The sequence below is a fragment of the Thunnus albacares genome, chromosome 1 (genome assembly GCF_914725855.1).
Source record: "Thunnus albacares chromosome 1, fThuAlb1.1, whole genome shotgun sequence".
In the NCBI taxonomy this organism is placed as follows: domain Eukaryota; kingdom Metazoa; phylum Chordata; class Actinopteri; order Scombriformes; family Scombridae; genus Thunnus; species Thunnus albacares.
This window is the reverse complement of record NC_058106.1, coordinates 24,408,618-24,436,491: the sequence shown is the minus strand read 5'-3', so window position 1 is coordinate 24,436,491 and position 27,874 is coordinate 24,408,618. Positions and strand designations below refer to the sequence as shown.

At 38.0% G+C, this 27,874-nt stretch overlaps 2 protein-coding genes across 4 annotated transcripts in view; one reads left to right on the top strand and one right to left on the bottom strand.

Annotated features, from left to right (window-relative positions):
• Nucleotides 1-4,247, bottom strand: part of kif18a (kinesin family member 18A) — a 31,190-nt gene extending 26,943 nt beyond the window's left edge. The window contains exons 1-3 of one of the 2 annotated variants that reach the window (XM_044351218.1): nt 4,097-4,247; nt 2,462-2,807; nt 885-1,042 (exon numbers count right to left, since the gene is read on the bottom strand). In XM_044351218.1, coding sequence (XP_044207153.1) covers nt 885-1,042; nt 2,462-2,777 — 474 coding nt within the window. In that variant the 5' untranslated portion in view covers nt 2,778-2,807; nt 4,097-4,247. Of the gene's footprint in view, nt 1-884; nt 1,043-2,461; nt 2,808-3,713; nt 3,982-4,096 lie in introns of those variants that run through there. The other variant, XM_044351227.1, reaches the window with a different exon arrangement.
• Nucleotides 4,248-4,262: 15 nt separating this feature from the next.
• Nucleotides 4,263-27,874, top strand: part of mettl15 (methyltransferase like 15) — a 54,332-nt gene continuing 30,720 nt past the window's right edge. The window contains exons 1-2 of one of the 2 annotated variants that reach the window (XM_044351250.1): nt 4,263-4,351; nt 5,812-6,063. In XM_044351250.1, the coding sequence (XP_044207185.1) occupies nt 5,827-6,063 (237 nt within the window). In that variant the 5' untranslated portion in view covers nt 4,263-4,351; nt 5,812-5,826. Of the gene's footprint in view, nt 4,352-4,668; nt 4,769-5,811; nt 6,064-27,874 lie in introns of those variants that run through there. The other variant, XM_044351240.1, reaches the window with a different exon arrangement.

The window sequence follows — 27,874 nt, the reverse complement described above, 5'->3', positions numbered from 1 at the left end:
GTGCCACTGTTATGCCTTACATTAGATAAAACTTGGTTAAAATAAGAGGATTTTATTTAAAATTTCAATTAAAATTTGCTTGGAATTGTTATTTTTGACAACACTGTGTAAAACATTGAGGCTGTTCCTGTTGTTCTTGCACTCACAAAGTAGGCTACAGTTAATTCTCCACATTAAGACACATACATGTTACAATTATCTACCTTTCATCCACTTCAGTCCATTAAATCTGTAAACACCAGCTAAGTGGTAACTAAATTAAGAGTCTGCTCCTCTCCCTCATGTCGCGTGTTGGCCGTTGTGGATCCACACTAAAACATTATTATCTAGATTCTAGCAACTATCAGAAATAAACTGAACCCCCCTGGCTAACTACCTTTAGCTTAGCATCATCTGTACTGTTCTGTGTACTTCTTCAATCGTGAGAGCAGGCGGCCTGTTGAGAACCAATCGAAACATTACCAGAAAAAGAAAGAAATGGACTGGGTGGCGATTCACTTTAAATAAGTGAATCCTATGAGGAGATACTTCTCATGCAACTAGGCATCACCTCAAGTTCTGAAAATCTAATTTAAGACTTTAAGAATCGGCGGGAACCCTTTAAAAGCATCTCAAGAGATCAGCTGAGACAAAAATGTACAGTTAGGTTGAGGTCCTGTAAGGGACAAGAGTTAAAATTGAAAAAGTTAGTAGAAAAGGATATAGAAAAACATGACAAATGAAAAACAGTCCCTTTACACTTGGCCATTAATGCAGAAAACAACGGCAATGCCTTTAGACAAAACCAGTGTGATTCAATTACAAATGAATATTGCCACTGAAACTGTTTGGTCAGTGTCAAAGAATCACTGGTAAAACAAAACAGTAAAGATTCAAATATTCACCTCAAGATATGAGAATGCAACAGCAAACTCCTTCTCCTCCTTGGCATCATCCATGCGTTTGAACAGGTCTTTCATGGTGCGGTACATGACCCCAGGTTCATTTTGTGAGCCTAGCATGGTGTGTGTCTTGCCTGCTCCAGTTGCACCATAGGCAAACACTACAATAATCAAAAAAGAAATACCTATAAAACATGCATATAAAATAACAATGCTAACTGCAACAATAGCAATGGCTATACAGACAATCTTACTTTGGATAGAGCATAACCCCAAACTGTAATGTGAAAAATTTACAAAGTGAAATATGGAAACTAGAGCTGTAACTAACAATTATGTTCATTATCTATCAATCTGTCGATTATTAACTGATTAGTTGTTTGGGCTATACAACATCAGAAATCAGAAAATGATCAATGTTTCCCAAAGATGTAACCTAAAACGTCCTGTTTTGTCTCAAACAAACAACCCAAAGGCATTCAGTTTACTATCATAGAAGACTAAAGAAACCAGGAATTATTCACATTTACGAAACTGGAACCAGATCATTTTTAACATTGTTTTTTTTAAAAAAATGACTCAAAACAATGAATCAATTATCAAAATAGCTGGCAATTAATTTTCTGTCGATTGATTAATTGACTAATGGCTGCAGTTAAACAAAGTTCAGAAACTGTGCTTGTTATGAAAAATCTGTCTTAAGAGAGTCTAACTGATAAGAATTAAGACGTTCTAATCAGCCTGGATCACAAATGATTTCATTTCTTATCAAACCAGGCATTTTCTAATGTTTTTGTGATGGCCCTCTAAAGCCCAATCTGTTTCCGGCCCTGTTTGCAGCATGTACACCAGCTATCAAAATTGCCCCATTGTGCTGATTTAAAGCACTGGAACTGCACAGTGTTGTGAGCTAGTGACCAGCAAGTGAACCCTAGAGCAGACAAAGTAAATTAACAGCAGCCAGCAGTTTCAATTAATAATATGGCTGTGTGACTCAGTGAGCCATGTTGAGCAAAAATAAATACACTGGAAGAAACATGCCTCTGAAGTCATGCTGCTGTGGGTCATAAATGCATTTAAACGTCAGCATCTGGTTGATGCTATGGTTGAAGAGAGATTGTCGAAAATCCTGTTTAAAGTCCTATGTTTATTGCCAGGCTGCCACAACAGATCACTTTACAAAATATTACAGGAAATAAAAATAATAATAATAATGATATTAATGAATGCAGCTGTATTAAGGAAAAAATAAAATATGATTCAGATTAGAGCTGTAATGATTAGTTGTTCAACCGAAAGTTAATAGGCAACTAATTACTAATTTTTTTCATGCAAAAATGCCAAACCTTCTTAAGTTCCAGCTTCTCAAATTTGAGGATTTGCCTGTTTTCTCTGTCTTAAATCACTGTAAATTGAATACTATGGACTATTGGATTGATGGTCAGATAAAAAGTGTAATTTTAAGACGCCACAGGGAAATTATGATGGACATTTCTCACTACCTCGGATATTTTAGACAATGCGATTAATTGATAAAATAATTTGTAGATTAATCGATAATGTATTTATCGATTTGTTACCTGTGCAGTTAAATCCATTCATCACACCGTCCAGCACTGTTTTAGTAGTATTCTCAAAGATGTCATCTTGAGTAGAGTTCTCATCAAAGACATAGTCAAAAACAAACTTAAGGTCTTTGTTGGCCCTCTTGTTAATGTTCCTGTTCCGTACTCTTTGTGACCCAAAACATGCTACGTCCTGTTCCTTGGGGTCAAATATGAGCATGTGGTTGTCAACAACCTGGACCACATTACGGCAGTTTTCACGCTTCTCACTCTCGTTGGTCGGCCTCACCCGAACAACCACCTTTACGTGGCTGCACACATCACTTTCCATAGTGTTCCCTCTTCAGTGACTCAAGTGTTCCTGCAAAACAAAACAAAGGGTTAACTACATTTTTCACGTTACAAATTACGAACACCAGAGTAATTTTTTGGAAAATATGGTTTTTAAATCATGCCAATTGAGAAAGAAACAGGGAAAATGGACAGAAGACAGCAAATGATGGATCTCTGCTATTTGTTAAGTCATCAACATGTTTCTTCTGCATCTCTGAAGGGTTTGTCACAACTTTTCCTTGATGGCATTATAGACAATAATTGATAAGCTTGTTAATTAGAGTAGAACCAAACTCTCATACTTTAATGGCCACACAACCAGGTGGGTAAAATCTGCTTTTGGTACAGGTTGAATAGAACATGGTTCCAACTTCCAACATTTTATATCACATCATTGTAGTTCACATATGCCCTGAATTGATCTGTAACATCTGTATCAGATATGAGCAGTGCCCTGCAATAAATCATACCCTGATGAAGGTTATAATGTTCAGTTTTGCTCTGATTAAGAGTTGAGTTGATTCAAATTTAAGTAATTTTGTACTCTGCTGTTTGCAGTGCTGTTAAATTCTACTGTGTTGTACTGTGAAGTTTTTTTCTTTTGCCCACTCTCATTGATATAAATGATGTGGATAAAATGCAAGAAAAAATAACTTCTACTGTCGTATTAAAATGCAGTGTTTTAGATAGGTGTGCCTGATAAACTGACAACAAGCTTAAGTGAATATATATGGAAAATCATACTAATGTTACCTAAGGAGTGCAATGTTTGTACTGCTTTACATCTGCCACACAATGTTGTCCCTACCATTGAAAAATAACAGCTAATAACAATATTCCCATGCTCCATTACTACCAAAGGAAGCTAATGCACTAACGTTATAGTAGCTGAATGACAGTTTCTCTTAGTTAAAATCAAAGAAACTAAATCTACCTGTATGTTACCACGGCGAAGGTTAATAACGACTCAATACGCTGAATTAGCTAACTTACTGCCTAAATGAAAACTCCATGGCAACTAACGACTTTTAAAAGTCACGATTTAAGATACGATACGGTGTTTTTGCTGTTAACTGAGTGGTACTCAACGTGTTAGCATAAAAGATTTAAACTCAAGCACACAATGTGTAACTTAGAGACGTTTTAAAATGGGAACCGACTGAACGTGAAGCCAACAGAGCAAACGTTAACTTAGCACAGTAAGCTAACACGAGCTAGCTATAACTTAGCACAGTAAACTAACACCAGCTAGCTAGCTATCACACAACTACTAACGGTTAATTTACGTTTTCTTTATGTCGCGTGCACTCTGTATACCTTTTGACAGTTACAGTTCACTTCCATTCCATCAACACTGTAGCATTTTCCGAGTAGATACAAGTAGTTCGTATTCCAAAAAATTAAAGTCGACAGCCAAGCCTAGATGACAATAACCAACGTTAGTGCGACAAGCGCCAATATTTTCAAAAACAAGCCCTCTTCCTCTGTCGCCATTCATTGGGCGGACCGGAGTGACGCGTCGTGCACGCTGCTGCTGCCGAAGCTGAAGGTGGAGCTACACCGTCGGTTACGGTAAGCTGTAGCTAACCTCCTGAGGTGTTGAGTCGCCTCTCCGACACAGTTCATTCTGATTAAATATATCTTTTTACATGTGATGGAGTTATTAGTATGTCCCTTCTCGTATATTCGTTGACTATTTGTGTAGCTAATAGCGCGCGGTCATCCAATATGGTGGCATAGCAACAGTATCGATAGCTTCGCAGTTGTAAAACGCACAACCGGTGTTGATTTAATGCGGTCATAGTTAGGGCATACACGTGTGATTAAAAAGCTATGAATGGTGTATGGACGTTGCATATCTGTTATCGATAACAACCGTATCTATGGCTTCAAAACATAGCGACACCAAACACCCCTGAACAATTGTGTCAACGTTAGTGTGTACATGAGTAGCGTTTACTCCACACATCCACTTCTGCACGTAACATGGTGCGTTTTTAGTTTGCTAACTTTCTTCACACCAAACACGTGCTTCTGTGTGCTAATACATCAGCAACAACATACACTTAATCACACGCGTTTGGTAAATATATGTGGAGTATAACTACTTTGCTAACAGCTACCAATCTAGTGATGAAGAAAGTTATGCTCATGACCTTCTACCCACTTCTAGCCTAATAGCTAACAGCCAAGTAGCCATGGCAATGATGAGAGACGGGGACCCCCTTAAGAAGTGATGACACAGGTCAGAATGTTCAATAAACCATGATAAATGAATGTTTACAACATAACTTGTCTGCACCGAATGTGTGATATTTTTATTTATATTTATATGCAAACCATGTAATGTGTATAAAAAGTTTATTTCAAGTCCTGTTGGGGTACAGGTATGTAACAGGTATGGCCTTGCTATCATTTAAAAATTCCTGTAGCTGCTGCACAAATATCTATTTTATTGGATACATCACTAACTGAGCTCTAATTTTCAATACATCTCGTTGCCAGGAAACACCTGAATACCTTTTAACCATGTGGCTCACTTTTGTTCCTGTTCCTGCAGGCAGTATCGGTCATGTAGAATCCCAAAATGTTTGATTTTTGAGATTCAAAAACTATGTCTTATTGGTGATGCAATATATGAACCACAGATGTGCTTGAAAGGTTAAGACTGTGGTGCCGGCTTGTTTTGATCATCTAATCCACTAGTTGGTTATAAATTTCCATTCCTACTGGAAATATCAAAGCTAAAAATGCATAATACTTTGTAAGCCTGCCATGTAAGATTCCTGTCAATTAGATTTTTGTTTCAAAAGACCAATTCACACTGTACTTGCTACCTAGCATTGCTGTGTTTTATCTCTTGGTACATGTAACTGCAAAAACAATTATTGTCATATCAGAAATCAACTGTCACATTGTTAATAACATGTCTACCAATCCTGTTCCCCTTAATTGGCTTAAACCCTTTATGCTTCTGTGCAAAGTTTTAATTCTTATATTATCACATCATCTTGCTCTTATTTTCTCCACAGATCATTATAAGGATCATGACGTTCCACTTGTATTTGCGCTTCAACCCAATGTTACGGAAAACAAATCTGGCTCTGTGGAGATTCTGGAGGTCATGGAAATTAAGTCTGCACTCTTCTACAGTTTGTGCATCTTCTGGTCCTGGTCCTTTGGACAGATCAGACGAACTGTCTTCTGTTTCAGCTGAAAAGCCTCCTCACACACCTGTCATGCTAAAAGAGGTGCTTCATTACTTGGACATCCACCCAGGTCAGGTAAGTTTGCCTTTTTTGTTATTTGTACAAGCTTTTTGATGTGTTAAATAAAGTTAATGTCTGTTTGTTAACACAGTAAGAGAGATTCAGTTAGACCAAGTAAGTGTCACATGAAAGCATTTACAAAAGCAATGGTGTAATTTTACTCCTATTACATTTTTGCCACGAAATTGTATTTATCCACTTACATATTCCCCACATTCGCTCCTAGAATGTGTTCAGACTATTGGCAAATCTGGTGTGTGACTAAATTGGATCTGTTGGACTGACTGTCCATACTGATATCCGCAAGTGATTATGTCAAATTTGTGTTTTGAGACATTGTTATCTGGTCTGCCTTGGTCGCTGTGGTAATGACATTGGCAAGCAAACTTGTGCTAAAAAGTGTTTCTTTTTCTGACCTCCTAATATTTGTCAGATCATTTGAAACACCTGTCAATATAATGCATTTTCATAAAACATCACCACTGACTACAGTCTCAAAAATTACAGTGGCGTTGAATCAACCATATCGTAAGCTTCACAAAAGATAGGCAGGGCTGTTGTGTTAGCATTTACATCTCTAAGTCAGAAACTGGTCAGTAAGAGTGCCTCAGTACTTTCTGTGGCAAATACATCGGTTGGTTTTGAATTAAAAATAAATTAACACCAGTGTCAAGAAGTAGTTTTCTAAATGAATGCATCATACACACCTCAACAGTAGCTTATTACAAAATGTAGATAACTATTAGAAATCACCTCTTTACTGCTAATAATTTTCTTAACTGAGATGTTTATTTCTAAGGTAAAAATTCTGTTCACACAATATATAACAACTTGTTGTTAATAAAGGCACACATGAATTGGACAGGGTGCCAGTAGCTTGGCTTTCATTTAATGTATGTACTACCAGGACAGATGGGCATGAGTCAAAAGCCTTCTGGTGTGACAGGCAGCATAGGAGGGGAAGTGATGCCCCCCTTCACCCCCCCTCCATATATAATGCATGGTCAAGGCAGGTGGGGGGCTACGGGTCAACAACTTAGTCAGGAATTGTGCCACTGTAACGCTGTTGGCAGGACACAGGGTGCTGCGTCGCTCCTGCCTGAACTTTAGCACCTCTAAACTCCTCCGCTGCCCGCCCATTTGCCAACTGTCCCAAGACAGCTTGCCAATCAGATGCTATTAAAAACAGTTGTTTTTTTGTACAGTACATGCTGTAAACCTCACTTAGTTTGACGTTCTGTGGAAATGTCGTATGGTTACACTCAGAGTTAGTGTTTTAAATGTTGCTTCACTGCAGATGCCTGTTAATTTATCCATTTATATGATGACACATGCTGTGTGTAACTTTGCAGTTTCACAGGTTCTATAACCAGAGCAACATTAAAACCGTAATCCTGTGCTGTCACATTGTTATAGCACACAGCAAGTAATAGGTGCCATTTAAGCAGTCAAATCTATAGTGGTGAAGTTACTGTGTCATTAACAGATTAGTCGCCGTGTGGAGGAAAACCTATGTTTGATATCAGACAGATGTCCACTGAAATCACTGAGGGCAGTGAGATTAATAATTTGAATGGCTATAGTAAGATAATCACCAATATGTAATTGCTCTTGTCAGCTGAAGCAGAGTATGTATGAATGGAGTACTTAAGCGATGATGGGTGTCAGAGCAAATACTGCAGTTAAACCAAAGTGTGTAAATGGAGCCTCTCAGTGCCCTGTTGCCTCCCACACAGGACGTCTGGCTGTAAATGTGTATGCAGGTAGTTAATTTGCACTGTTAGCCTACACTGTAATTCCACAATAAGAGCCATCATGCTTTTGATTACTGTATTTCTTCACTGAAAACACACATTTACGAAACAAAGGAGAGCTTACAGGCCATGGCAATAGCTTTGAGTTTGTTTGTTCTGCTTTGATTTAATGCATATCTGTATGACGCAGGATACTGGAACAGGACTTAAGACATATGGTGGGAAAAATTCTTAAAAGAAGTTGGGACAAATACTACAAAATGGATGGTAACGTTTATTGTTGAACATCCCTCATGTTTTACCTTGTGGAGATGGTGGAGAAAGAGCCTTTTGATATGGAGAAAGATGCTGCTGAGTTTGGAGAAAGTTATTGCAAATTGACACCTAAATACACACCTCTGACATGTTAATGCTATTGTAGTTAGACACATATTCAGCATTCAGCAAGAGAGAGTGAAACTGCACACCCAGGGGACACAAGGCTACAAAATGGGAAAAGTTTTTTTATTTTAATGTTTTTAGTCAGAAAATGTAACTTTCTTGCGATGGAAGACAGAAGGGCATTGAGAGGCAATGATTAAGTCCATTTCCATCCACCTGTTATTATGTGCATTTTCAATTTGTGCACAAAAAGTGTAAATGTTTGAAATAAAAAAAAGTAAAAATATCATAAAATAGTTTTTACGCTTGGCTAAGGTGGAAAAGTGCTCAATCTTCCATCTGTGTGGACCGATGAGGAGACTGTTGCATTCCTCAAATTAATTAGTACATGGAACATAAATGTCATATTTCTGTCACGTTTCCCTGTGATTTTTTTATTCCATGGGTTGAGGGGCCTGATGGACCATTGTATCTTTACAACCACTGACCAAATTTCCATGAAATTTGGAATCTATAGTTTCATGGTTCCCGAAGGATATATGTAGATATATCACAGATTTAAAGAACCACGGTGTTCTTTCTCCTATGTTTCTTTTCAATTTCCAAATTTTGTATTGAGATAAAACTGTCTGTTGTAAAGTTTACAGACTGACTTACTGGTTCAACTGTGATATACCATACTTGTTGTAGTAGAGAGCACCCAGAGTTTAATTACGAAATGAGGGACACTAGCGAAAGGGACACTCCCATTTGGTTGTATCTCCAAATAAAATTTTTGATATTCTGGCTAAACTGTCAGCTTGTTTACATGTCTGATTGTGCGTGTGTTTTGCCCTGTTGGACCTATTTTTAGTGAGATCTTAACAGTTACTTTGGTGAGCACAATGTCATCATGACAGGCCAGTACCACAAAAATGAAACCCAAGTTCTAATAAACCATAGTTTCCTTTAAATGCTATCTCAGTCTTTTACCGAATATATGATTTTAACTGTTCACCAGATAGAGATGTTTGGAGTTGAATGCAGCTGCTCAAAGTTTCACCAGAGGGCTGGTGAGAGCTGGATGGACTCAACAGTCTGCAAAACCAAGACAATGAGCTGATAGCTGCTGAAAGCTGTTCAGCGCTGCAAACCTTTCGAATTACAGAAAGTTGTTTAATTCAATTTTAATGTTTAAAAAACACAGCTTAAATTGAGATGTTAAACTTTGCTACTATCATTGCTGCGAAGAACCTACAATAAATTCACTATTTCTTTTAGGTGTAGGCTTTCCTTGTTATAATGCTCTCATGAAACCCCCTTTTCCACTAATTTTCATAGTTAAGTTAAAGAGCTGCTCTGAAAAGGACGAAGCATGAGGAGTCCTCCACTGGCGCAGGCTGCTTGCGTAGGGGACCTCCTCTAGAATAGATTAATGAGCCATCAGCTGAGAGTCCAGGGGAAAAACCCTGTGCTGCTGTAGAAGGAGAAACGAGCTGCCTACTCTTACATTTCAGTCTCAACACGCTCCCCCTTGTGGAATTAATGAGGCCATAAGTGTTAAACCTACTTTTTTGGATCAGTATCGGAGTCTTTTAACAGTCAACCCATTGCTGAGCAAGATTAGACAAATAATAATTATTGGTTGCATAGTTTATTCCACTTTGTACTTTTTGAGAAAGATCTCCTGATGCGATAGGATCATTAATAATCATAGGCTTTCTTGATTTAGAACGATTGACGTATTTATAAGTCAAATTTAAAATTGGCATATATATAATTATGTTACATCACCTAAGGCATCTGACTAGAAATTTCCACTCACATGTTTGATCCTATTCACAGTCACTATTGGTTGCTATTTGACTCTTGTGTAGTAACTCAGCCAGAGCCCCCTGGTAATACATTAGGAGGGAAATGATTAATATTGTCTAATTGGGGTCAACTATGCACAGCATCTTAAATTCTGATAAACTCACCTCACTACAAACTTTTTTCAGGATTTTTTTTTAAAGGTCTGGGGCATTATGAAAGCAATAGAAGCATGAGTGCCAACTTATGTAAAAAAGTGTGTGTTTGTTTATTGAGGTTGCTCACCATAAATAGCATGAACTGGACTAGACTTATGATGACAATGGAAATCTTGCACAAAAATAGAGCAAAACAGGCAAACCACAAATCACAGGTGTTGTAGCTTGTTAAGGCCAAGGACCACAGCAGACTTATTTGAGTGCTGCATTTTTCACTTCCTTTTTGTCTCCCCTGTTATTTGGGTTATTTGGCTGGCTGTAATTCGGACACATGAAGAGAAACTCTGTTCTATGGATAGATGACCACAAAACACTCTGCCAGCTGCTACTTCTCAATGGTTTTTTTTGTTTGTTTTGCATTTTTAGATGCAAGATAGAACACAGACTAGAAAAAGTAGTGTACAGATGTATGACAGAAAAATATTGTATCTGTCCACATTTCCACATGTTACATTGAATATGGTTTTGTGGAATTTAACAGTTTATAGAGCTTGTCAAGGAGGAAAAATACACCAATTACATGTTAATTCAGTATTCAAGTGTGGGGAAAAAAGTAGTCAGGGTGCAGACCTCTACCTGACAGAACGTGTCCCATATCACGTTCTGTCAATCATAATGTCAGCACATTATCATTTTTTACCAGGCACTGAGTGTACCAGCTTGTACAGAGTGATATTGATAGGGTTAATATGATCTTGTCTCTTTAAAACAAGTTTAAAGTCTTACAGCTTAATTTTGGGCCAGATAAGGTGAGAAATGGATCTGTAAGTGCTGTACAATGAGTGCATGTACTTTGTGCAAGACCATTTAGAGATTATATATTAAATCTATTGTAAAACTGATATAAATTCTCTTTCTGATCTTTGTCAGCACATAGACATATAAAAACTGTATATGTACTGTATTTCAAGTAAAAAAAGACAATTTTGGTGACTTTTATTTGTTTCTTTGTTGGTAGTATGAATAATACCAGCATCATCCAGTTGAAGCGCTATTGTGAATACAAACCGAGGAGTAATATGATCTTGCCTCCTCAAATTAGTTAAAAGCCTTGCTGTTGCTGTTTGGACCATGCAGCGGAAGTCAAGACATAGTTTCATGAGTAAATATGAAGTACAGGGAAATAAAGTACTTGAATCCTATAGAGTTTGCTTTTGCACCTTTTCATTTGTAAAAAAAGGAGCTATTTAAATGAGGTTTTAGTTATTTTTATAGAAAACGACAGTGTTCTCAGTGAATGTGTTCAATGAAAATAACCTCAGATTTTATATTTGTACCTCTTGGAAATGAACATATGTATTTTATGAATATCCTTTAGTTTTATTGTGTCTTTTATTCAGTATTTTAAATTTCTCTAATCAGTAAGTGTATTTGCATGTACCAAATATGATTGGTATTTGTAGAAAGTTGCTCATGGCATTTTATTTATATTGATCTCACAACAGATATTGGAGTTGTTACACATTTTAAACAGTCCAGACAAACTCATCTGCTTTACATAATGCACGGAATATCAAATATCTAATATAACACTATCTGCATGATCTGGAACAAGCAACTTACTGTTTTCTCTGTACTAATCTTGCCACCACAGCCTCCTCAGGGTCTTGCCAATGTTTTTTCTTTTTCTTTTTTTTTCTTTACACTCCTTTTTGGGAGCACTGAGTAGTGAAAGAGGAGGCTGGTAAATAATTGATCCTTGTAATTAAACACTCCAGCCAGGGATGCTGGGGCTGATTGACGGCCAGATATTAGGCCCTTGTCTCGTAAGGTTGCAAGTTTAGTCTGAGGTTATCAGTGGCCAGAAGAGTCTTTCTCCCTCCCTGCCTCATTACTTTCATGAGTAGAATGTTTCATAGTGGAGCGGTGGGTGGGGGTGTGGTGTGAAGACAGTCTGGGACTTCATTAGCCAAATGGGGTGCCTCAGTCTACAGATCGTTCAGCCTTGCTGAGCAGACAACCCCTTTGTGGGTGCTTCACCACACTGTCCTGTAGAGTTGTTTTAGTCCTTTCATCTTACACATTCTTCAGCTTCAGGTTCACTTGAACAACAACTTAAACAAATAAAGCAAGCCTGTACCAACCTACCTGAGCAGATGGTGTCTATCATAGCTTATGTCAAGTAAAACTCCTTTCTGCCCGCCAAACTGTATTTGCTCACCTTTCCAGTTTTGAGACATTGCTTACAGTACAAAGCTGTATATCTCATAGCTTACAGAACAACATGTTGACCAATAAAGCATCGATGCTCCCCTAAAAGTAAATACTTTCTTAAATGTTGCTCTGTATTAATGTTTGATTAGATTTGCCATGACAACGTTGACTGTGTGTGTCTGTGTGTGTGTGAGAGAGAGAGGGAGAGAGGGAGCAGGAGATAGAAAAAAAATCTCCTTACTACTGATGCACATAACATCAAATAACAGTGCATGGCAACTGGAGGGGAGAGAGTGTGCTGCTTCAACATCAATTACCTAGAGTCATATCTGCATATAGCTTTAATAACAATTATTGAAATTGTATGACGCTAGACTCGCATGCATCCAATATTGCTAAACTTAGTAAAAATAAACTGGAATCCATCCCCGATGCTGAATTGATACTATTACAGCAGGTTTTATTGCAATATTTACATTTGTTCCTGGTGTGTGAGTGTGGGTATGCTAATCAGATACATGCCCTGTGGACAGCTGGATTGAGATGACTCATTCCTGCAACACATCCTCAATTGGTGTTTGTGTGAGGTCCAACTGCATTATCTCAGTGGTTTTTCTTGTAAATATGTTCAGGATAATTATATAACAGAACATTTATAATTTAATTTATTTATTATTTATCACTGTTTTTGTTTAGGTATTGGTTAGATTTATTGATCATGATTTTAATTATTATTTTGCTGATTGATTTAAGCTTTTGTCAAATGATTTCACTTCTTTTTATACCATTAGGCTATGAAAATATGCTGAAAGCAAAAACCACCTTTTATTTTAAGCTGATTTAGACTAGGACATATGAAGAGTGATTTATCCTAAATGTTTAGATATTTGAGTATATTGCAATGCACAAGGTGCATGGTCCCTGTTTTATAATTGTTTTTAAGTTAAATGCCCTGGTATTAACTGACTCCATACAATTCAAAATTGTGCATTTTTATATAGTAATTTGCTGCAGTGAATACTTTTTCATGTTAGACATGCTTCCTCTCTTGCATGAAACGGTGATCTAATTTTGCTGTATCACAACTGTCTGCTGTGAAGCTTAGCCAAACTGATGGCCGCTACCACTGCACATGTAAGTGGTGATGTAGATGTAAATGTCTTGATCCGCCAACACTAGTCAGCACACACGTCCGTGTTGTCTAATGCCATCAAAGATACATCCTATTTCACAAAAGTGATTTTGTGAGCACTTCTTACACACAGATCACAAATGTTGGCAGCGTTACGTTTCACAAATGATTGTCACTCTCAAATTGCAGATTCATTTGTAAGTCCTACAGGGCTCTCTCACTTCTCATGCATGAGCCGCCCACAAATATGTGGTTTGTTTTCATGATTGAAATGTGTCAAAATGAGCAAGAGGAAATGATTTCATGCTGCAAATCACAGCTTGCATGTTGCAAAATTTGTGAAATTGGTCCATGGCTGAACTTTTGCCACAAATCAATTCAAAGTCATCTGGCAAGGAGCTGATGGCAAGACAAATACATGAAAGTTACAAAAAGTAATCCTGATCGATTACTTCTACATTTTACCTGATTGTCAAGGTGGAGGAGAAAATGTTTGTTGCTGTAACTTTCAAGAGTTGTAAAGTCCTTCCAAATAGTATTATAAACGACTGTGCACCGCCTTGGTGTTTAAGAGGCCTTCAAACTCATGGATCTATTACTAAAACCAGCCATCCTTGATCATATATCATGTCTCACCAGTCCCTGCAACAACACGCCCATACCAACACAGCTGCTTGCCGTTTTATTAACAGAGCAGTGTTTTCAGTCCGAATGCCAAGTAAGACTTTTTCTGGCAGAATAGCGTCACACTGCATCCGCCTTTGCTACTGGACATAAGGAATGCTGTTTTTCCTGAAAAGGACAGTAGAGTATGACTGAACATTTCAACAGATTGTGATGTTCATATTTTCTCCTGTAGGAAGGTCCAAAGACAAGGACTGCAGATTTTACACAGTTTAAACTTGTGGTTCTTATGGCCAATTTAAACTTAAGGTAATGTGAAACAGGTGTGATGTATACTGTCTTCCTCAGCATGTGTTCCTGCATATAAACAATCGTTATTAAAACACTGTTGCACTGTTCCTGATAAAAGTCAGTGGCAGTGACCTTATCTGTGTAACCAACATGATCTATATTCCCAGCATCATCCAGATGAAGTGCTGTTGTTCTCAGCTGGAGTGCTCCCACTCCTTGCCTACTCTGTTTCCTGACTAATTTGGCAGGGAAGAGCATGTCCGCTCGACACTACATGACACTACTGACCTAAACCAGTAACAGAACTTTCGTTTCCTTCTCACTGTTCCTACACCATGTCTACCTCCGCAGTTTAACCACAGTGTTCCTGCTTGAGTTTGCTGATTTTTATATACGTTATATTGCACAGACACCTTACTTGGTTTTCATGTCTTCCCATGTTTGATTCATCTTCCACCTAAAGATGAGCGCAGTTTTCTCCCCTCTCAAGCAATTGAGAAAAGGCCTTTCTGAGGACCATTGCATTAATTACAGCTACATTAAATCCTGTGAGATTAGCCAGAGTGAAACTTTTCCTTAGTGGTCACATCCTCTCATCAGTATACCCTCACAAACATAATGCTTCAGAGGCCAGATACACTTTGGCTCATGACACCTTTACCTCTTTCTCATGGGTACCTAAAGGAAAAATATGCATGCTGGAGCTGTGTGTTACCTACTGACAGGTACACACTGGCAGCAGTGCTAGATGTAGCAAATTTCAGGCTCACTCTGTCAGCAGTGTCCTGCTGAGAGGCAGCCATCACATGCAATCTTACCTCCCCTCCACTACACCCTAAAGGCTTAAAAGGCTGTGATGTCAGGGACCAAAAGACCGGAGATGGCTCACGGTCATTTCTTCCTGTGGCTCCTCGGGTATTGGGCAGCTCAAAACTCCGCTCTGTTGTTGTTTCCACCTTTACCCAGGTTTACAAAATACAGTCTCGATGCCAGCCCCAACCTTAAGCTTAGGGACGGACAATATGACAATACACTGCGAGGCAATTGAAATTTTTCAGCTGTTAAACTTGACATTGATAGTGTGATAGTAAGGCTGGGCGATATAGACAAAATTAAATATCACAATGTTTTTGACCAAATACCGCGATATGGATATTGAGATATTATTGTAGAGATGTCTGTTGGTGCTTTCACAAAATATTTACATAATGAGATTTTTGATAAATAATCATCGGTAATGTGGGTATAATGAGTAATTGGGTAAAGGCAAATAATAGAACAGTCTGGTAAGTTCAGAAAATGACATCACTTTACTGTAATGCAGCCTTTAAAACCAGGAAATGACAACATGCCATATCACGACTTTATTACAGTATCCAAAATCTAGGACAATCTAGTCTCTACGGCTGTAGTCAACCAACGAAAATCTTGGTTGACTGAAATCGCACATAATCTTCAACTAATCGATTAGTTGTGGGGGGGTGAAAAAAAAATTGTTGGATGTTACGGGACAGAGTGAACTCAGCAGCCACATATTTCTCAGTTCTCTGTTTCTCTGTTTAGCGTCTTCAAGTTAGGCTGACCCATTGTTGCTAATTTTGGAGTTAACCCCCTTTACTTCTCCAGCACTTCGAGAAATAACAGACGTGACTTTTCTTGGTCTTGAGAAGCTGCAGCATTTATTAACTGTTGTCTGTCTGTACATTTACTGCCAGACTGACAACTTACTGTTCACCTTTTCCTCTGCTCCGCTCGTATTCAGTCACTTTTCTGCCGCTCGCTCTTTCCCACTTGCTACGCACACATATTACGCACTGCCCTATTCTTTAATGGAGCTACGCTACCAAGAGCTTCCCAGGCAACGACACAGAGATTGACTCATGTTTTGGAACAGCGCTGCACAGAGGCTCCCAAATGCTATTGATTTCCGAATTAATGGATATTTGGCGTTATTTTTGGCATGAAAAAAATATTTTTTTTGCCTGGCAGGGGTTCTCTTTATAACAACACTGATTCAGTAAACATTCAGTACGTTCAGTAAACGTTGAGTACAGTTAGACCTACAGTTAGACCTAACAGTCTCCATTAGGTTGAGCGAGTTCAAAGTTGTGAAAACAACAGGGGTGTTTTGAATACACATTTCCGTTCATAATTATCACTATGTGCATGTTAGCCAAATAATTTGCTAGTATGTCCGTCCCACCGCAAGAAATAATGGATTAATCCTGGAAGGCTATTGATGTAGCACTTTACTCCTCATGAAAGTAACACGGCGATTATTTGACCATTGAGAATTTGGTCAGACAAGAGCATATTGACCAACTAATTGACCAGTCGACCAGGAGACTACAGCCCTACTAGTCTCATATTATGATATTGATATAATATTGATATATTGCACAGTCCTATGTGATAGCCCCATCAAAGATTTTTTCAGTGATTCAAATTGGTCTGGTGTTGTTCTGACAGCTGTTTTCTAAGTTAGAAAAACAACCAAAGTATTCGGACATTACCTTCCTTTGCCAAAGTCAGAAAAATTGTGACAGAGAAATGGTCAGAATAAAGATCAACGCTGCTGTATTGGTTGTTGTAAAATGAATTACAGAAATAACAACTCCTAAATTGGCAATTTTTACTTCATGTGTAAAAATGTTATGAAACTGCTCTTAGCAACTAAGACCACAGCTTGCGAGTCAAGTGACAGTACCAGCACAGGGATGGATACGTCTCTTACTGCAAGGCTAAAATAATCCCCCTACCAATCAAAAAATGGCTAACATGCACACAATGTCAGTTATGAAGGGAAATAAATGGCAATTCTGTCTGATTATCAGGCTAAAATTATGATTGTGGCCACCCATCAAAACAGACAACACAAAATAAGATGTATGGTATCTGTTTTTCTGGCATGCTTGCAATATGTCTAATCTCTTGTGTAGCTTTAACTAGACTGAAATGTGATGCACTGTTGGCTTTACAGTACCGTCACCTCTTTTTAACAGATACTGTAACTATAAAACACAAGTGGAGTGATGATAAAACAAGTCATGGAGGGGCCTGGGGCAACTTTATCAAAAATCTGTCCATAGCGCTGCACTAGGAAGCCCCCCCTTCAAGCCCACCCCCTCCCTCAAGCCACCTTCACTGCCCCCACCCCATTCCCTAGTTCCTTTCATTTCATATTGTATTGTCAACCCAGTCTTCAAATTACTGGAAGCATCTCTTTAAATGCCTCTAGATGTCTTTTCCCTATTACCATGCCTTCCATCATGAAGCCTTCATTTAGCTTGACTCCTCTTTGCACTCCCTAATGGACTTGGCCCTGTTCTTCTTTTGTCTTCCTTTAGTACCATGAAATTCACCTTCAGGAGGGAAAGCCATCTTTCCTGATGCTTCTTTACATTTTGTGAATATAGTTAGATGATTCCACCCCCTCTTTTCAGTTTCACTCCTGTTTTCTCTTGGGCTTTATATAGTTTACATTGTTTCCTTGGTGCGCTGTATTGACAGAAGTGTCACACTTAAGAGACATCCTTCAGAGCAGGCACCAATGAAGCACGTAATCGTTTTGAATAGATCCACTGCATCATATTTGACCTTATTTCCTGTTTCCTGTTAAAACAAAGAAATATCCTTTTGGCGTTTCTGTCATAGTTCGTGGCTTTTCCTATCTTGTGGAGGTTAGCAGTCTATATTTTTTTATTAGATTTAGACAACTATGTAGGCAAGTCAGCATAAAATCGTATGATGTCAGAAAACCAGATTGACAACACAATGTATACATTTTCATTTTTAGTCGAGGCTCTCAACACAAATTGCAGCATTGGTAGTTCATAAAGCTTAAAACATTCACAGTCAGTGTCAAAGCAAGAAGTGGCAGTGACGTATAGGGCAGCTAATAGTCGTAGGGAGGAGCAGTCATATAAAGCGTTTGACTTCAACACTTGAGATCAGGATTTGCGTCCCCTCTCTACCAATAGACAGTGTAAAGAGGATCTTTCCCTAACCTGACCTGACCCCATCCCTGACTCGTTTTTTGAATGCATTTGAATACATTTATAGTGTAATGTATCCAACTTTAAATTTAAGCAATAAGACATTGCTTAGACATTTTGAATTGCATAGTAATACTTTGGTATATGGTCCCTCATCTTTATGTTGTTTTTTTATGAAAAAATCAGTATACTGTCCTTTGTTTTGTTTGACTGTACTTATTTGGTGAAAATTGTAATTACCAGAGAGTAGAAATTTACGTTTTATTTATTTTTTTCCTGTGATAGCTACCCCTCCATAAATTTGGTTCCGATTGACAATGTTGGTACTAGGTCTGTAACTGACGATTATTTTCATTATCGATTAATCTGTTAATTATTCTGTAGATTAATAATCAATTAGTTGTTTGGTCTATAAAATGTCAGAAAATGGTGAATCATGTTGATCACTGTTTCCCGAAGCCCAAGATGACATCCTCAAATGTCCACAACCCAAAGATATTCAGTTTACTATCATAGAATACTAAAGAAATAAGAAAATATTCAATTTGTGAAGCTTTAACTTTAACTTTTAAATTTGGACATTTCTTTCTCAAAAAATTACTCCAAACAATTATTGGATTATCAAAATAGTTGGCGATTAATTTAAAGGTATAATATGTAACTTTTCCGCATTACAGTGTCTAAAAATGGCTAGACCTATGTTATATATTTTGTTGAGTGGTGTACTTACATTATCCCGAATGTTTCCAACAACGTTCAAACCCAGAGAAATATAATTTTAATCATTTGGTCACCTGTCAATGGTGTCATATCCCCTTTGCGCATTAATCAGCATTGTAGTTGTATGCCAGAAGCTGTCATAAATTGACTTTTTATCCAGTTTTAAGCCACATTTTCATGATGCACTTTTAGATCCTGGTTATTTTTAACTATATCTTTTAATCGGATGAAGGATTTCAGTAATTGGACGTCTGGATCTTAAGTTATCAGAGAAACAAACTGAGCAAACGTTAGCAGCAGCTTGGCTTGCAGCCCCTCCGGACGTCCTGTGTCCGCTGTGTTGGAGAAACACTGATTTTTAACATGAGACTGCTTTATTCAGTGTTTTTTTTACCAGTTTTAATCACTTTTTTCATTTGTTTTGGAGAGGAGGAGACCTTTGCTGATAATTTTGCTCTGGTAAAAGCTTCCTGAACGATGAACACAACAAAGGAATCCTAACCAGGAGAAGCTGACTGCAATGACGGAAATGGTGGTTGTTTAACAACTCCAGTGATCCCACGCTACTTCACAATATCATCGAACTCCATCTTTTGTTATTGTCTTTATTGAAAGACCCCTAGCAGAAAAAAATTACATATTGTGCGTTTGACAGTTAGCAACTAATTGACTAATTGTTGCAGCTCTAGTTGGTATTGTAATTTGATTGTTCTAATATCTGCATGGATGGACAATATGAATAGTTTGTAATATCACTTCAATTCTAACGGCCACACAGGCTAGCTCCGAGGCTAAAGTTGTTACCCATTGCTTAGCACCATCTGTTATTTGAGCATTTCCTATGTTACGCCACACGTTACTCTGTATCATCATTCCAATCACGGAGTGAAGTACGGAGTGCTGAGGTTACAGAACTACACATGGCTGTGAGTTTTGACAGTCTGGTAAGTTGCCATCGCCACAACTGGATCCATGAAAGAGAGACAACTAATGCCAGGTAGACCCCTTCCTTTGTATAATGTGAGAAGACGCAGCAAGTGTTCTAATAACATGAACAAAAAGTAACATCTAGTGGGAATTGGTAACGTTATTAAACTAAGTGAACAATAACTTTCCGAGTCTGCTTTTGCTAGCTTCCATTTTCTGAGTTGAATACAATAAAAGCATGGTGGGTCCTCCCAAAAGCTGAATGTGGTTAATGGGCATATATCTTAAATCTCTAAAAAATGCTATGTGGACTGAAAAAGTGACAAAAACCCACCTTGTATTAACGTTGATATGCAACAGGGCTATGACATTCTCTAGTCAGCAGCGCACCATGGAAGTTGACAGCATGTCTTCTAGCAGTGTCAGCTGTCAAATGTCAGTCAGCCACTGCCATGGGAAACACCCACCCAAAGACTTGAAGCTTAGAAACTCTTTCCACAAATATGTCCAAAAAAGTTTTATCCTTTCCTGAAAAATGGTAAAATATAACAATAGGTGCAGTATCATTATTGTCTACATTTGCTTATACAAGCAAGAAAAAGGGAGAACAAAAAATTCTGTTTGGCTTTCTTATTTTTGTCCCATTTGCAAAGAGTAAGCAGCTTCTTGATTAGCTGAGAATTAGACCAGTGTTAATATATTTGTCTGAGTGTAATATCGTGTAATATTGCAGCAGTAAGTTTGCCAGTGCTTAATATGATAAAATAATCAATTTGTTGAACAAAATGTCAACTAAAATACAGAAATATAGTCCTCTTGGATACCAGCTCAGTTGTGACAATTGGGATTTGAGTAGACTAATCAAAGTAATGAGGAGGATTTCATACATCGCAACCCTCTTGCCCCTATTTTCAACCCCAAACTAACCTGCTAGACTGTGGGAAACATTAATTTGATTATCCCTCCCACAGCTACAGAGCACAGAGGCAAAGCTGTAGTAGTCTGTGCTGATGTAAGCATATGTATCCTGGAATACAGAAGTTTATGGAGTTGATAGTTGTAATTTTTATACATTTTTTACTTATTAAATCCTTAGAGATTAAGGATAGGATATTTATAGGAATTTTTCAAAGATATATCATAGTGCAACTACTTTTTAGCAGACTCAGAAACCTCTTGATTATGACATATGTATAATAACCATTGACAGTGTTAATGAAATGTTGATGAAACACATACATTTATATTAAGGATTTGTACTGATTTAAAAGTAATTTCTGAGTAGCTATTAGACCTGAGTCGTAATCCACCTGCATATTTGACTCATGATGTTAATCACAATCATTTGCTTGTTAAAGTCTGCATTTAGTTTCATGCAAAAATGAATCTTTCCAGCAGAGAAAATGTAGCTCAGTAAATCTCCAACCTGCAAGACAAAAACAGACAGTTTGTCTGGGGGGGTGGGGGTGGAGAGTGATGACTCATGCACACAGTAGAGGTCCCTCCCTTTCCATTTCTTTCAGTGTCCAATCAGTTCTTTCCCAGCTGTCACTCATTGCCTCCAAATCAGACCCCCCCCCCCCCAAATAAAATGATTTACTATCCCTTGTAAATCACTTTTTGTAAAAGTTTAGAACATGTAAGCTAAATAAAAATACCATTCATATCATTTCGGACACACAGATTGTTGCTTGATAATGTGATTATTTTACAGTGCTGATGATGATCCACTACATGTAAGATTTCTTGGTCATGCTGTGGCCCCAAATACAGCTGAAACAAGCATGAACAAATAGTGAAATGCTCTGAAATAGAGTTTGAAGTTGATACTCTTGGTTTTAATTTTGACAGAAAAAAGCTTAATACTTAATCAAAATAGTTCTCTCAGAAGCTAGATGAATTCATCATTTTTTAAAATTTAATTACTTTCAGATTACTTTTTCAGAGGGCAAAAAGCCTATAAAACAGTAGAAAGACTAATCGTTTCCTTGGATTGCCCACGTACAGTAAATATTGAGTTATTGGCGCATAGTGTCAGAGAAGATACAAGTGCCTGCTATCCCTGTTCCTCCAGGGATCTCCTCAGCACCACCACAGTGTAAGAGCCAGTCTCAGGACTCCTTGAAGTGGGCGGATGCTTGACATGGGCTTTATGAGCTTTATGTAGAGGAGGACAGGGACCAGGGTTAAATTTAACAAATGCAACAAACCATGCAATCCATATAACAAAGGCAGAGCTGGCATGAATTATCTGAAAGTGGTGTTGAGAACAAAAGCAAGAAGAGTACATAGAAGAGGAAGGAAGAAGGGAAAAGGAAAAAAGGAAGGGCACTGGGGGCGTTGTGTAGTTGGTCTTGAGGTGAGTAGTGTGAGGGCGGGATTACATTACAAGATTAGAAGAAGCTTCATAATATATCAACAGCTGTTATCACAAGGCTATTTTATTTATATAGTACATTTAATTACAGATAAGCTCAGTATGCTTTACATTACAGTGCATACAGCAACAAGTGACATGAGATTATAATAAATAAAAGACAAGAACACAGGTACAAAACCCCCTGCCCTCAAAAAGACCTTAACAAACCACACAACTATCCCATAGAGACAAACACACTCACACACACACACACACACACTTACGTACTATCATTAGACTCAAAAAAAGTTTTCAGTTTACTTTTGGATGTAGACTCAACTGTTAGGTTTTTAAGGGTATATTTTGCCATTTGCCATTTTGAAAGTGCAGAGAGGCAAGAAACAGGGAGAGATAGGTAGGACATGCAGCAAAGGTAGATGTTGCAGTTACGTCGTATGTGTCTTAACCAGAAGTTACCGGGGTGCCCATATGTGTGACAGTTCTCAGGTCATCAAGCAGTTTGTTCCAGAGAACAGGACCAAAGAAGCTAAAAGCGTTCTCACCAGATCTGTATCATATTATAGGTACAGTTAGAACGGCACTGCTTGCAGTAGTGAAGCACCAGTTATCTAGCTAGCTTAGATGCTAAAAACAAATCAGGCTAAGCTAGCAGAGGAGCCTAACAGGAAGTGGGAGATTCCAATGGTTTATAGTAATTTAGTTATAGCTTTGTAGTTTAGAAAACTCTGACTTTACCATGTTGGGTAGACCCCAGAGCAGAATTTTGGTTGTTTCAGATAACAGTCTTTAAAAAGTACCCTAATCAACATCGATTGTTAAAATGTTGACGTTAGGACAATTAAAATAATGTGTAGACATTGTTTATATTGTTTAATTGATAACACCAACTTTGATTTGCCTCTTTAGGGTGTGTTTCCTGTTGAAAAACCGGGAGTAGACGCTCTTCAGCATATGCTAGAACTCAATAGGTATGGACCTAGCCAAGGTCTTTTTGTTTTGTCGGTTGCTGAATTTCCTTTTTACATGTTTTTGTAAGATTGTTTATTTCATTTTGTATGTAATTATTTTAAAACAGCACTTTTACCAGCCTGAACTGAACAGTTTTTGTCTGGTCAAAAGAGCAAATAAACCATACACTGGGTGAAGATTATCGCTGCCTCCATATGTTCTTCTTCCACCACTTGGCCAATATGCACAGACATCGATAAGTGGTTATGACACCCATAAGCACCCATGATGTGCTTATAGTTATGCTCTTTGTATTCTCTACCAATATACTCTAGCTTCTCACACAGTAATACATATTCATAACTTACAATATTAGCAATACACTGTAAAATTAGTTTTATTTGTTTTGTTGTATCAGGTATTGAAGGGTCACTTCACCAAAATCATGAAAAAAAATCCTCTAGAAGTATCTAGTATGGATGTAGTTTGAGGTTTATGTGTTAAGTGTCTGAAATTTCTGTTGCCATCCCACTACAGTGGAAGTGAGTGAAATTTCACTTGTGGTGTTCATTCCCATAGGGCCCCACCTTTTAGCAAAGTAAAATAATACATTCTCACCTGCATGCAGTTTTTTTGCTGCCAATTTACCCAACTGAAGGGACATGGTGAGTATCCTGTAACAGCTCCCACATCCCTGGCGGTCCCAGGATCAGCACCTTGGACAGCGATCATGCCACACTTTCTTGCAAAAAGTTAATAATGATTCACCTGAGCTGAAAGCACAAGGATTGAACTGCTGTAGTCTGGAATCCTTACTACAGCTGACCACAATATTATTTCAGATTAGTAGATTGTTCAGTTAACCATAGCCTGGTTGTCATCCAGGATCCCTCAGACAGATAAAAGTCGTGTTAACCTGGCCCATGCTGTAAAAATAAAAACACAATAGAATAAAGTGAGTCCATATATCTTTAAAAAAATGCACATGGCCCTCTATCAGTTTGAAATCGGCTCATTCAAAATTAGATGATAGTGTAGAAGTGGCTGGCATGTGATGTGTGCAGGTCTCACTGTAGGTTGATTTTCCCAACAATTCATGTCATGTAGCTTTCTCCCCTGTGACAGCTAGCATTGCTTGCGTACCACTGAAGTATATCTCTGCTAAGTTTCTTCATATTCACAGGCAAAATGTTTTAAGGAGTCGACGCAACATTTCTTTTTTCTCTCTGTGTAAGTATCTATTGTTGCCAGTTTGTCAAATTAAATACAGTCTATGGCAGTTTCATCTCCCTTTTTATATTTCCACAACCCATTGACCAGCAAATCGGCCACATAATCATATAGTGCATTCATACTCAGGAAGAACATTCATAGTCGTAGACCTATTACAGTAAATACAGAGATGGTGTGTTTGTGTTTGTTAAGGTCAAGTTGTGGAGTGGCCTGTAAGTTTGCATTACGGCGCTGTCTGACAGGTAGTGAGCTAGTAGAAGTGTCTTCACTTCTGTGAAGACTTTTCTCTTTCTGGAGATATTGTATGGGGATTTTCTACTGGTAATCTAAAACAATGGCAAAGTAAGGATTAGCTTGTATGGCTGTGTCTAAACAACTGCTGTTTAAACTGATTTCTAAACTTTGAAAACAAGGGTTTATCAACTGAGAGGCTGCCACTGTAGTTTGTGATGGTGCATCTCCTTACAGAGGTCACTGTCGTTGCCCACTTCTGCCCACTCTCCTGTTGTGGAAAGTGGCTGTACACCTTTTTTCCAACAGACATTTTAACATGTCATACCAGGAAAAGCACATGCATTCCATGTATGTATGCAGGTGTCAGGGGCCTCGTATTGTACATGCTGGCTCATTGGCTTGGTTGGGACACTTAAATGTAACAGAGCCATCGTTAATGTTATTAGTAACACCTGTGATTTTCCTGCCATTACAAGCCAAAATGTCTGCTGTGAAAAACGTCTGTTGTATAAAGAAGATAATACTCTCATACCCCATTTAGACCGACATAGTGGTGGGTCAAACTGGGTTGGGGTTCTAGTTGAATGGGTCCTTCACGACCTACCCACATTCAGTGACACATTTGAACACCATTTAACCGACTTAACCGACCTAAAGAGAGAGAGAGCGTGCAGATGGACAGAAAGAGGGGAGAAACTGAAACTTAACTTTTATCTGGTACTTATTCAATGTAATTCAACACAGGGGTCCTGTGGTGTCGTGCGTGTCTTGTAGTCCGTGTGGATTGATACATTTGATAAAATGGAAGCTCTGTTCTGTGAGACGGGTGAGTGAAAAACGTTTTCTATGTGGATTGGCCTTTAGAGGTGTCTTGATGTAGAAAATAACAGACTCAGCGGAGATGTCTCCATTCTTCACCTCTGTCTTCTTATTTTCATATATGGCATACATAGCGTATTTCCTTTCTGACCTCCAACATACAAGTATTTGTCCACTATTGCATTGGGTATATATGTAGTGTTTTTTTCTTATAACCAAGTGTGTACTGTAATTAAAACTGGCTGTTGGCATATTTCATGTCAGTTTCTTTGTGGTGCAGCATTTTCTGCAGCTTATCTAGACCTTAAAGATGTTTTATTTAGGCAAATGTCATATATTTGATCAATACTATTTACTTTTTTCTCTACAACAGTAACAACAGTTACACTTTATGAACACAGTCTATGCTTAACACAAGGTGACACCAGAAGGAACATAATGACATTTAACCATCCGTGTGTATTTCATAACAGCCCTAAATACGCCTGAAATTTCCTATATATGGTGAGGGGAGAACAGACTAGCCAGCTTCCTGAAATTGTTTAGATAGTTTTCCAGTATGTCCTCTGCCTTGTGCTACACTGAGAGCTTAACACATCTGTAGACCAATGGCCTATGTCAGGCTGCAGCCAATCCAAAAAAGGGATTTGTCTAGAATAAAAAGGCAAAACATAGTCTAATTGGTAGACCCAAGAATGCCAAGTCTGTACTTGTGACTCTGTCAGGAAAGAAATATCCAAGAAGAATCCAAAGGCAGTTTATAACTACTTAAGAAACTCCAACATTCAGCAGCTGATATTTTTGTCAGGACTTGTGTACATGAAAATTTAGATTTTAGGTATTACTCAGTGATCTTTATTTTCAGTGTACATGGTTGACACTGAAAACTGCACTAACCCATTTGTTGCAGTGTATAAACTGTGCCTCTGTGGATATGGCTGTGCAGTATATGATACATATTTACCACCGGTCTCTTTTAGTCTGTGGCTCTTGGGCTGATCTCTTTCCCAGTGATCTCTTCTTCAGGGGAAGATGTTTGACTTGAAGTTGTAGATTCTTGTTGCCTCATTTGCAAAGTCACTTAAGTAGTGTGGTTTGTTGGACCCTTTGGTGCTTACTAATGAAAAATTAAATGATGAAAGTTTTGATAATTGATTAATCATGCAAAATATTTTGTGGTAGGAAACATTTGCAACATTTTATTGCTTTTCATCGTGGCATTAAATTAGAAACCTTTTTTAAATTTAATAGGACAAAATAAGCAATTTGAAGACATTGCCTGTCTGTGAATCCTTAGTTGCAACTCTAGTTAAGTGTGAACTTGTCATTATGATTTATATAGTACTCCTGCATGTAGCATTATTCCTTTGTTAGACTTTGTGTGATCCCAGCAATGTTAACCTTTTTCAGCCTTGTTATATGGGTTATATGCGTACATGTTGGCAGGTGTGGGCACATTTCCTGCAAAACAAAGAGAGTGACCCAGTGTGCTTGTTTGAAAATGTGAAATCTCAGCAGGTAACAGTGCAGTGATTGACACTAATAAACAACATATGTAATAATATTACTGTTTTTTTCATCGGTTCAGTCAACTAACTTTTGCAAAGATGAATACTCAGTGAAAAAGAAGGGAGCCGTCAAATGCAAAAAAGTGAGAGAAATGAATAAGCTTAATATGTGCAGGAATATAAACGGGTACGGCTTGGATAAGCAGCTACTCTGGATTGCAACATGTTTCAAGCATGGCACTCTTCCTCAGGCAGCATCAAGAGGTTTATGCTGACGTGTCTCTAGTAATACAGGGAAGTATGTAGGCTAAGGGGTAAAACATGACAAAAAACATGTAGTCTGGAGGTAGCCCACTCACTAAGTCAAAAATATATCAAAAGGTGAATATACATAACTATATACACTCACTGAGCACTTTATTAGGAACACTGGTGCGATATAATGCAATCCAATACAACAGCTCTGCCATAAATTCTACTTTTATGAAGCTTACACATTTTCAGTTTTTGTTGGCATTGTCAGAAAGGTGATAATTCTACTTAATGTTTATTATTGAGGTCGTAGTGGGTGGTTGTGGTGTACTGGAGTGCATTCTATTGAAGTGTTCCTAATATTTTGCCCCCCTCGTGAGTCATAACTCAAAAGTCTTGTCAAATACATGAATAAATAATAATAACCCTATCTCAAAACATTTGAGTAAATAAATAAGACATTTA